The sequence below is a fragment of the Euprymna scolopes genome, chromosome 45 (genome assembly GCF_053919585.1).
Source record: "Euprymna scolopes isolate OS-2025 chromosome 45, ASM5391958v1, whole genome shotgun sequence".
NCBI lineage: Eukaryota > Metazoa > Mollusca > Cephalopoda > Sepiida > Sepiolidae > Euprymna > Euprymna scolopes.
The window spans coordinates 39,060,928-39,073,579 of NC_136526.1; the positions used below are offsets into that span (position 1 = coordinate 39,060,928).

Consider the following 12,652-nt stretch of genomic DNA (forward strand, 5'->3'; position numbering starts at 1 on the left):
TAAATACTGTCGTTTGCATAAAGTTTATTGTCTATAAGGTGGCCAACTAGTGCTTGATGGATTAAGGACTCAAAGACTTTGGCGAAGAGAGGGAAGAAGCTAGTGAAGCGATAACTGAGTCGGTCAGTTTATTCGTCAGATTTTTGGTAAATTGCTACAATAGAAGCAATTTTCCAGCAGTTGGGAAAGCAAGATTCGTTAAGACAAGCTTGGAGAGAGCCGGAGCAAACACAACGTGATCGATATTCCTGAGTGGGCTATAGGGATATGTTACACAATCATTGTGAACTGTGGTCACAGATAGATTTTGTTGGTTCTCTCGATCTTGAAGACAGGTCAGGAACGTCTGTGAAAGGGAATGGAATATAGAGAGGCTACGTGTTATGCTACCAGCCGTGTCTGTGTAAGTAGAAACCAAGTTAATTACTGTGGTGGACATTAAAACCATCAAATATATGTACTTGCGCGCTAGTATCCAAGGACAGTGCTGCATCTATGCTGTCATAACCTTGGTTAATTGGAGTACAGTCCTGGGTCCATGGAAACCCGTATGGAAACTATACGCAGCTATATTGCAGGTTTAGTCTAAAAACATGAAGGCCTGGTCGTCTAGCTTGAACTCTCTAGTCAAATTGAGGGTTGGTTGGCTTTTTTTGTTTTACGGCATATCAACCCTTTTCAGGTTATTTAATGCCGAATCCGGTGATTTTGAAGAAATTTTTTTAATGGAATATATTTGTTTTTTGCAAGTCAGTTTCTATTCAACCCATAGTTATGACCCTAACAGGTACTACCACTCCGGGTCAGAGTGGACCCGGGAGCAATGGCAATTAAAGGGTGGCTCCACACTCCTCAGAGCCCGCAAGCTGGGGCCTCACCATCGGATATAGTTTAAGGTCATATCCAGGACCTCAAATTGAGGGTGTTTTGAATATAGGCTGCAAGTCTGTACATATGTCTGTCTGTATTCTTACGGTAAAGTGCATAGTTTCACTTAGCGCTAAGATTTCTGGGGGAGTTTGCTAGGAGAAATGATTATTTTTTATTGTTGTAGGTGATGGGGATTTTCGTTTTGTTATTATTGCTAATACTTAAAGTTATAATACTATTTTTATTTTACAGCATACATAATTTTTGTTTGACTATTATTCTCTTATTAGTAGTAGTGATATCTGTAAGTATAGTAGTAGTAGTAGTAGTAGTAGTAGTAGAATTAATATTGTTTTTTTACTATTTTTTATATTACTCTAATTATTCTAATTAGTATTATCTGTCTTATTATTAATTATATTATCATTATTGCTGTTTTATTTAGTATTATATTCCTTTCCTTACTATTTTATCGCCATGGTTAGTTCTATTAGAATCATTATAAACATTGCTATCAGTAGTATCACCATTATTTATATCACATTTCCTCAGTAGTACTATTATCATTATCATCATTATTAGTCATAGTAGTACTATTACTTTCTCAGTTATTCTTATTTCCCGGGCAACGCTGGGATACGGGTATGCTAGTGTATAATTATTTCTCATAATGAATGTTTTACATAAGAAAACGCTCTTATTCTTGCTCGTTTTAAAAATGTAAGACAATAACTTGCCTGCAATTGTTTCAGAACAATATTAGCATACACGTATATAATGGTTCATTAATTTCAATTTTGCCGACTAGAAAAGCTCATCAGCGCATGAAAAAATCAATCCTTTTTAGGTCATTTAATGCCGGATCCAGTAATTTTGAAGAAAAAGTTTTTAATAGAATATATTTTATTTTATTTTTAAGTCAGTTTCTATTTAACCCCTAGTTGAGAACCTAACAGATACTACCATGCCGAGTCAGAGTGGACCTGGGAGCAATGGCAATTAAGGCGTGGCTTCACATTCCTCAAAGCTCGCTAGCTGAGGCCTCACAATCAGATAGTTTAAGGTCATATCCAGGATCTGCGAGGGTTGTGTTGTCGACCTCGGCATGGGGCCGCTAACCCTATCTCCCATTGAAATTGCCCCAAGCCGCGCGTGCATGGCCCCCCCTCTCTGATGCTGCATGTGAGATGACGTCACAAAAATAGTGAAGAAATGAAGAATTTGAGAAGTGTGAAGAGCCAACATTGCCTTCACATTTTCGCTAATGTTTCAGAAAAATCTAATGGATGGGGTTAAAAGTTATGGGGTAAAAATGTCATTTTTTTCGCAATTTTGGGGCATTTATGACCCCTTTTCAGCTGTTGTGAACGCTGAATCCCAGTGAATATGGACAAACGATGCAGTTTCATGTCTTAAGACATGTATATTTGAATTCAGCACCATGAAAAACCACTACATAGACATAAATATCAAGGTTTTTAGTAATATGAAAAAGAGCTTCAAAAAGGCATTTTTCTTAGTCCTAAAAGTCCCAGAAGGATACGAATCAGAATTTTGCCAGGGGCACCTATGCTGAATTTATATTAAAATCAACGGCCTCCACATTTTGGCCAAGTTTCAGGAAAATCTAATGAATGGATCAAAGGCTATGGGTCAAAACGTGTCATTTTTTGCCGTTTTGGGGCATTCTTGACCGAATCCCAGTGTAAACAGATAATGGTACACTTTCAGGCCTTAACATATGTATATTTGAAAAAACACTATATAGTCAGACATATCAAGTTTTTGTTGGAATTATACAAAATGCGCCCGGCACTGTTCAGGTGTCAGGATCTTTAAAACGTTTGCTGTCGAGATGTAGTTCTTCCTTTACGGCTTCACTAATCAGCAGATATGATCATCTCGCAGTTTCAGTTTAAGCGTCAGGTTTCAGGGCAAATCTATAAATTAATTAAATGATCTTCCAGAGATAAAATCAATTGATAATCAATTATAACTTCAGAGATCACTTTCTTATAAATGAAAAATAATTATTGCATAAGATATTTTCACTCCAAGGAAAAACTAAACTACTCGGGTTCTTCTAGAGTCAATGGAAGCACACTGTTTCAAGATGCTAAATTTTCAACTTCGATTCTTTGAGGCAGCTTCTTAGCTTATGTGGAAGATTTTTCATGTCATCAGCTAGATTTTTGACGCCAATCTATTTTATTGCGTTGGGAAATTAATTTTTCTCAATAATATCTCGAAATAGACCTGATCTTTTCTTAAACCGCGTGTCAAAAACTTTATTATCACCCCCGACCCCCACCCCTCATATGGTTAACAGCAAGATAATCTGATGCTGTCCGGGTTTAAAATATTGTTATAATTTTAAAAAATTAAAATCTAATAATTGTAAGCATATACCTATATGTTAAACACTGTTAGAGTTTGTCAAACAATTTACGATGCTAAACTTCCGGTTTATTTAAATCTATCGTTTGTAATTGATTTTTTCTAATTGACGTTTTAAATTTCGATATTTTCTTTTTATGTTATTACTAGTTCTATTTATTTTTGGCATCAATTTGGATTTTTTTTAAATTATTATCTAATCATTTAGTGTAACGTGCTTACTATTATAAAGTTGAATATAAGTAATCATCTATTGTTTATATTACTTAAATAGAATGCAGTTCATATTCATTCGGGTTGGTTCTTATACTACATATCTTACTAATATTATTCAAACACGGTAGTTTTTGAATACATGGTTAAGTAACAGTTTTAGTCATTTAAAACTGCTTTAAAACTTAATCTTTCACTCAGTTTTTGACCAAATTTCAAACAATTATTACAGTTTATAATCACCTTTTCAGCTATATTGTGAAAAATATATTTTCCGTTTTCGTTCAGTAAAACATATGTTATGATGAATTTTCTGGTATTCAAAATCGTAAAAATATTTTAAAAAAAAGGTGAGCGACGTGTTTTATGACTGGTTTCCATAGCAACAACGTCACTTCAGCACTACCGTTGCTACTAATTCGGAAAGAGAAGCAACAAGTGAAACAGAGAGAATGAAAGTATGAAAGGAAGATAATTGCGGGGATTTTGTTGAAAGCAGACGAGTGCCGTTCATTGTTATTATATACGTGTTTATGGGGGGGAAACAAGACTGAAATTAAACAAAGAACAGGTTAATTTATTGGAAGCCTTGAAAAATCATGGATTACAATAGAAAAATGCGAGCATGAAATATAATATGGTTAGACTAAAACATTGAAAAGTAAAGGACTAGTTGTTAAAACTGGAAAAAAGGACAAGATATTCTAATAAAAATAAAAAAAACGTTGATACCTTAAAATATTGCAGCATTAATGTTGTGAAGTACAAATCACCCCTATTTGAGAACTAAATGGAATCAACCAGTCCTACAAATACCACTGGTTTCAGAGACTAAGCGGAGACATTCATACCATGTTTAACCGCATGCCGCGAACACGTCCCTCTCATACCACTTCAGTTGCTCCTGTATTCTTTATGATACATATTATATATATTTATATATATATATACACTTTATACAACTTGTGGTTTCTTTCATTTGTGACTTCTATCACGGGTAAATTCAGTTTATAACTCTATATAATCAATTCTTAATGCTGCAATAGTTTAAGTTATAAATTTATTATATTTTTTACTAGAATAACTGGTCCTGTTCTAACCCATTTTTAACGATTAGTCCTTTACTTTTCCGTGTTTAAGTCTAACCATATTACTTTTCATGCTCGCATTTTTCTATTGTAACATATTGGCTAAATTTATTTCATTGATTACACATTTTGTTTACGTTAATTACTCTCATAACGTGATTGAAATTGAATTTTATATCATAATGGTTCCTTTCGCACAATTTTATCGTCTTTTTTACTCATAATTTATCGTCTTTTTTACTCATAATTTGTGCCAAAAAATACTAATAATATAGTGCTGTACTATTTTCATATTTTTTAGACAAGGCGCAACGATCGCAATTCAAATAGACAAAAATATCAATAAGTCATTTGATTTATTTATTATCAGCTCAAGAAGAACTTGTTTACATTAGACTTGAAGGCTATTGTATTGCAATCGACTGGGGAGTATGCTATTAAAACAGTGTTCCACGGGCGGGTAGTTCTAAGATAGAAGCTTTGTTCATGGAATCTACATTTAGATTTAGACACAAAAAGAGAATGGGGGAAATTATTGATAGTGGTTGTAGCTAGTCGAGTGTTTTTTTTTACATTTTCACCCCAAACAACGCACATTGCCACTTTGGTGTAGAGGGCTACTATCAGGGACATAAACTACTGGGGTACAATATAGGGAGTTGGGCAGCAAGATGTCAGTTCACGTTACACTTGAACTTCTGCATGTCAGTACAGTTGGGGAAGCAGGGATCTGGAATGGAATTCCGAAGTCTAGCGGTTCTGTGGAAGAAACTACTGGAAGAGAAAGCTCTCTTACACCTAGAGATCTCTACTGTGTAGGGGTGAGATTTAGCTGCTAGTTGAATATAAAAGATCAATAAATAATATATTCAAATTTAAAACAAAAAAGAAGTGATTTTTAGAAATTTACCTGTAAAGTCCGAAGTTTAACACCTTTTTTAAACCCCACATTGTTCTTTTTTCTGTTTTTGTTTTTTTTAAATGAAACCTTAGTCGTTGCTCCTCTAATTGAAAAACATTAGGGTTTGAATTACATTTTTCGAGTAATTATAAGCTTGGAAAGACAGGGGTCGAATTATTCAATATATTTCACGCATTCGTAAGGTCAGTTTCTGACACACCTAGATCAGAGCTCATAATGTTTCTTCTGTGGGAAAAAAAGACATCATGTACAAGGTTTCGAAGCCGGTCTTGAAGGCAGAATAGATCGCATCGAGCAGCTCCTGCCTATCAATACTGTACTGTTGTATTATATTTTCATGTTTATATTTTTCTCCTTTATCACTGTTAAGATAATGTGCGAGGGTTGCAATTCAAATATACAAAAATATCCATAACTATCTCATCATTTGACACTTTAAAAAAACAATTATTATTCACTCCGTTGATGTAAAAACGTTAGTTAACCGTACACTTGTATATAACGTAATTTTGTCAACATTTGTTATTTAAAGGGCATTTGTTTGAATCGCTGAAGTTACGCTGTAGATTGTTGATGAATCTAGCCAGTTCAGATAAAAAAGTAATTTTACTCAATAGTTCTGTTATTGATTTTTATCCTTATTTAGAATTTTTTACTAATCTGACAACAGTAAAAAAAATCAATCATTACACAAATTTGCATTTGAATGAATTAGATTAATGTAGATTAATATAGCCGGTTCAGTTAAAGATAGTTTTGTTATATATTCTATCCTCATTTAGAATTAAGTTTAATTGTGTTATTTTCACTTAAGATAAAAAATGTTTTATTAATTCGAAATCAATCACTACGTGATATTGCATTCAAATAATTTTAAAGGCAGTATAAGATAATTAATATGCCATTAAGATCGACGCGTAATTAACCATAATGAATTTTTAAATTGATATCTTTCACTGTTTGATTTACAATCAATCGATTAAATTTTATGACATGTGTACATGGGCAGCCATTCAAATATACAAAACTATTTTACATATTACAGCACTATTTAACACTTTAAAACCATGAGTATTATTCTCTGTGTTGATGTAAAACCTTAGTTAACTCCGCATTTGTAGATAACGTTATTTTGTCATCATTAATCATTTAAAGGGCATTTGTTTGGATCGTTGCAGTTGCATTGTAGAATGAAGCCGGTTCAGGTAAACATTTTTTTACTTAATAGTTCTATTATTGTTTTTATCTTCATTTAGAATTAAGTTAATTGTGTTATTTTCACTTACGATAAATAAAAATGTTTTATTTCTATTATTTAAAAAAAGCAGGATAAGTAGACTCATTCAAAAGTGTATAAAAATATTGGGTAAAAACTTGAACCATATAGAATATATAATATATATATTGTAATTCAATTGTATGAAAATATGTCGATATATTTTATTTTTTTCTCGTCTGACAACAATTAGAAATCAATCATTACGAAAAATTGCATTTGAATAAATCCAAGGGCATTGTAAAATTAATTTGTCATTTTAAATTGAAGAGCAATTAACCTCAATAGATTTTATGAGTGATATCTTCTAATCGTCTCATTTACAATTAATCGATTGAATTTCATTACATATGTACAGCTGGAAAAACTTATACTGGCTCAAATATGAAAGTCTATATTATTCATATGAAAAACTTAAATCAAAATTGTATTGAACTGCATGAGATTAGAAATACTTCTTGAAAGGATACATATCTACCTTTGAAATGTTTGCTATGTCTATATGTTTATCGTGTTGTTTGTGAAGGATTATATCATAAACTTATTTACTTATAAATATGAATTCTAAGAATGAATCTGCAAGACGTATGAAATAAAAATATGGGTTAAATTTAGTTTAATTTTGTTTGATGCAAAAACGCGAAAATGGGGAATATCCAGCAAGTTCCTAGTGTTTGTAAAATTTATAAAATATGAATGGACATTATTCCTAAGACAGGCAGAACAGCTTAAATTATTTACCATAAAAATTATTAAATACCTACAAACACTAGTGTTACATCTTTTCGGAAATAATCAGTGAATAGATTCGAACCTACGGACAGAAGCCATGTCTGGCTTCATTAGCAAGGACCCAATCCATTCGGCCACTGTTAACCGCAAAAAATGATGTTGAATTTTAAACATTTATGTATTAAATGCTTTTTGACGTCTCTCTTATTATAGATCTGCACGTAATAGCTAAATTGACCGACTTAATTCAACTGAAAGTGCTCAACGATAAGAAACGAGTTTCTTGAAAAGGGCCTGACATAATTATTTACTGTAATAATTATTAAATACCTACAGACACTAGTTTTTCATCTTTTCGGAGATCATCAGTGCAGGATGTCATGATTAACACCAGTCGATATATATATATGTGTGTGTGTGTGTGTGTGTGTGTGTGTGTGTGTGTGTGTGTGTGTGTGTGTGTGTGTGTGTGTGTGTGTGTATAGATCTACAGCAGATGTGCTAACGGTTATATCTCATAGTGAATTTCTAGAAAAAGGCTTCCTTTTTAGGGCAATTTCTATTGACATATAAAAGGCCTTCCGCAAGGTATGGCATAAAGGCCTACTTTACAAGATTTGCAGCTACGGTATAACTGGAAATGTTTTCTCAATTATTTAATCATTTCTTTCTGATAGACTCATAGGAGTAGTGGTTGATGGTCAGAAATCAGAGGCCCTCAGTATTAATACTGGAATCCCTCAGGGGTCCATCCTGGGCCTAACTCTCTTCCTGATCTACATCAATGATCTCCCAAAACACATTCGTTGACATCTATGCTGATGACACGACCATCTATGGCAACACATCAAAGGCCGTAAATGACAAAGTTCTCTCTGATTCTCTCTCCGCTGATCTCGAGCGCGTGGTACATTGGGGGAAGAGGTGGTTGGTTACATTTAATGCATCTAAAACCAAGCTTATATCTTTACATCATCAACGTTCTCATCCCCATCTGCAATCAATTGAAATGGATAGCTCTCGTCTTGGGGAGGCTTCATGTTTTGACAAGCTTCTGGGATTGACCTTACTTCTGATCTTAAATGGAACACGTACATCAAATCTGTTGCTAGGTCGCTGAAAAAAGGTGGGATCCTTCTATCGCTCTAGTAGATATCTCACTCCTGATGCAATTCTCTACCTATATAAATGTACGGCCAAGGATGGAGTAATGCTGCCATATCTGGGCAAGGGCTGCTAAAACAGCCTATCCTGCCTTGACGGAGTACAAAATAGACTTCGGGGCTTAGTGGGGGTGTGTGCTTTTTTCTCTTCCCTGCAACTGCTCTCCCACGGACGAGACGTCGCGAGCCTGTCGTTGTTTTATCGTTATTTCCATGACAAGTGCTCCTCGTAGCTCCAATCTCTAGTCCCCCCTCACCAATCTTTCACGAAAAACACCCGCCTAGCTGAAACCACTGTCAATAATTTCCCGCATTCTTTATCTGTGGCTAAAAAGCAATCAAATAAAAATTACAATTGACACAGTTGTATTTTAATCTGCAAATTTGTAGCAGTAAATGTAACGCTCGAGTTTTCAGAGATAATATACTCACAATTCGTAAGAAGCATTTATTTCTTATATTTTGTCATTAAAATATCTCTCCAAAGATCAATATTACACAGAAATTAAAAACCACAAAAAAATGATACGCTTCAACCACTATTATCACTCAGAAATTACAGTCTTTTCAGAATCAAAATTGTTGTTATCAATATGATTTTCTATTTACTCGTTTCGCCATACAACAAAATTTGGAACAATGTAAGAAGATGAGATAATTAGTCGGCTAAGGGAAAAGCATTCAGGCTGATTCAAAAAATAATTGTGAAAAAAGTCGTAAGCATTTCTCGATAAGGGTACTTAATGTTATTGGTAATAAACCCAACTCCCTCCTCAAAAGGAAGACTTAATGCATGGCAGAGTGGGGTCCATGTGTAACGTGGAGCATTCTATATGGATAATCTAATATATAAAAGGTTATATGTCTGACTGTTTGTCTCTGTCTACGTGGCGCATTCTAAATGGATAACCACGGTAAAGTTTTTTTAAGCCCCGCCTCTTGATCGCACGTTTTTTATTTTTCACTCCGTCATTTTATAACGAAAAGAAAAAAGAAAGCCACGCCTCTTTTTTCGTTTTCGTTTCGTTTTCTTGTATGAAAATGTGAAAAAAATCGACACTCATTTAATTTACAAATAAAAAAAATGGCAAAATGTGGATCAGTTTTCATTTTGACGCTTACTGTCATTTCTGTTGGTATGCTTTGCTTTACATTGATCCCAGAGGTACGTAGAGATTGAAATTATTTTACATCTTTTTGGTTACAATTACATATAATATGTTTAAATAAAAATAATTTAATTTAATTTTAATAATAAATTCTCTAATATGTTTTTTTTTATTTTATGCTCAATCAATGAGGCATCATCCTATAAGGGTTACACACTCCATTGAACCCTACCTTGTTGTATATTTCGTATAATGTTTATAAAATCAATGCCTACACTATTCCCGAACAAAGGAGTTGAATCAGACAAAAAAAACACATACAAATTTATTTATATACTAGAAGCTATTGATTTACACAGAAGACTAAGGGCCACAAAATCAGTTATAAGTTCCATTCTCAAATTTGACATTGATTCTCAGAGTCTAGTTTATTTCTTTTTATTGGTTGATTACTGTAAACTAAATAAACATTCGGAGAGTTAGCTTGCCTATTCCCGTGCTCTGGCCAAGATTTTTTCGGTTTCGTTGGCGGGTGGATACTGTCGGTGTCTGACATCAGCTTTTTCGTAAAGATTGAATTTTTTTTTTTTCGATATCTTTTTGGTTACAATTATATCTAATACGTTTAAATAAAAAAGTAGTTAATGTTAATCACATTTAAATAATAAATTCACTAATAGTTTATATATATGTAAATATATATATATATATATATATATATATAAATAAATATTTATAAAATATATATATAAATATATATATAGATATATATATATAAATATATATATAAATATATATATATATATATATAAATATATATAAATATATATATATAAATATATATATGTATAAATATATATATATATATAAATATATATAAATATATATATATATATAAATATATATAAATATATATATATATGTATAAATATATATATATATATATATTTATATATATATAAATATATATATAAATATTTATATATATAAATATATATATATAAATATATATAAATATTTATATATATATATTTATATATATATATATATATATATATATAAATATATATATAAATATGAGTTATTATCCTATAAGGCTTACACACTCCATTGAACCCTACCTTGCTGTATATTTCGTATAATGTTTATAAAATCAATGCCTACACTATTACCGAACAAGAGAGTTGAATCAGACAAAAAAATATACGGCTATTACATAGTAAAAGCACATCGTTATTTTATCGTTATTTCCATGGCACATGCTCGTCTGAGCTCAAATCTCTCGTCCCACCTCGCCAATCTTTCACGAAAAACACTCGTCTAGCTGAATCCACTGCCAAAAATTTTCCCCACTCTTTATCTGTGCCTAAATCAAAACGTAGATTCCATGAACAAAGCTTCTTTCTTAGAACTGCACGCCTGTGGAACTCTGTTCCGTCTGCCTGCTTCCCACTTTACTACAACCTGGATGTGTTCAAGTCCAACGTAAACAAATTCCTAATGAACCGCCCCCTTAAGTAAACACTTCATTAAATCTCCACACTAACGTACTGTACTTGCAATAACCCTTATCCCTGAGTGGCTTCCGGGCCTTGATAAGTGTAAAAAAACATCTTAGCTATGAATATATTTTTTATTTATCTTTTTGTTACAATTATATCTAATACGTTTAAATAAAAAAATAAAAAAATTAGTTAATGTAAATCACGTTTTAATAATAAATTCACTAATAGTTTTTGGTTCATCGCTAATCAATAATGAGGCATTATCGTATAAAGCGAGAACGCCAGATGGTCTTCCACGTTTATATTATTTCCTTTTAGTGGTAGGGACTATTCCAATATTTTTCCCGATTCCTATACGATTACCGGTTCCGTACTCATCTCCCGATTCCCATACAATTACCGATTCCGATTCTTTATAAATCTCCAAATATCTAACCAAAAAAGTATTATTTTGTTCCGATTATTGCAAAAACACATCTTCACTATGCATATATTTTCTCAGACGAATTTCGTTTATAAAATTAATGCCTACGGTATTCCCGAACAAGAGAGTTCAATTAGACAGTACAAAGTGAGAACCCCAGATGGTCTTCCACTTTTATGTAATTTTCTTTTAGTGGTGAGACGATTCCAATATTTTCCCGATTCCGATATAATTACCGATTCCGATTCAATTACCGATTCCGATTCTTGTAAAAACATATCTTAACTGTGGATATATTTTCTCAGACGTAAAACACACTTGTGAAAGGGTAATCTAGAGATTTTAGTCTTACTGGAAGTTTGAAATAAGTAAACATTTATTTTTATTATTACTTTAAGCAGTGGAAAATGTTTATTAAATCAAAATCGAATAAAAAAGATAATTTAAGGAATCGGTTTTGGTATCGGAAAATATGCGCAAATTTTTCCGATTCCGATACCGATTCCAATACCCCAAAAAGCTCCGATTTTTCCGATTTCTGATTCCAATAAATCGTTCCAACACTACTTTTGATATATATATATATATATATATATATATATATATTTATATATATATATATATATATATATATATATTGCAGTAAACAACCTATATTCTGTCTTTGTGACCCATACGCTGTTTTGATAAAAAAAAAACCCTTATAGATTTTTATTTGTTTTATTACCTTTCAGTGATATGTACATCAGTAGGAGGGGTGATACTGTAAGGGCTTCACGCTCCTCTTACCTTAACTCGCTTATTTTCGTCAGTGCGATTTTATCATGCATAACGTCTTTCAAATCAATACCAAGAAAGCTAAGGGAGAACTGGCGCTACACTGTCTTCACTCATCTATTTAACGTCCTTTGACATAAATCTTATGCAGTACAATGTTAAACCACCAAAATTAT

At 32.4% G+C, this 12,652-nt stretch overlaps 1 protein-coding gene across 7 annotated transcripts in view; it reads left to right on the forward strand.

Moving 5' to 3' along the window:
* The first annotated feature begins 4,456 nt into the window (after positions 1–4,456).
* The window catches only part of LOC145269474 (uncharacterized), a 57,646-nt gene continuing 49,450 nt past the window's right edge, over positions 4,457–12,652 (forward strand). For 3 of the 7 annotated variants that reach the window (XR_013865067.1, XM_080125188.1, XM_080125187.1), the window contains exon 1: positions 9,631–9,826. Coding sequence is in view for 5 of the 7 variants with exons in the window: in XM_080125188.1 (XP_079981314.1) it covers positions 9,746–9,826 (81 nt within the window). In the remaining 2 variants the exon portion in view is untranslated. Of the gene's footprint in view, positions 4,478–6,539; positions 6,696–9,629; positions 9,827–12,652 lie in introns of those variants that run through there. The other 4 variants (XM_080125185.1, XM_080125184.1, XM_080125189.1 and 1 more) reach the window with 4 other exon arrangements.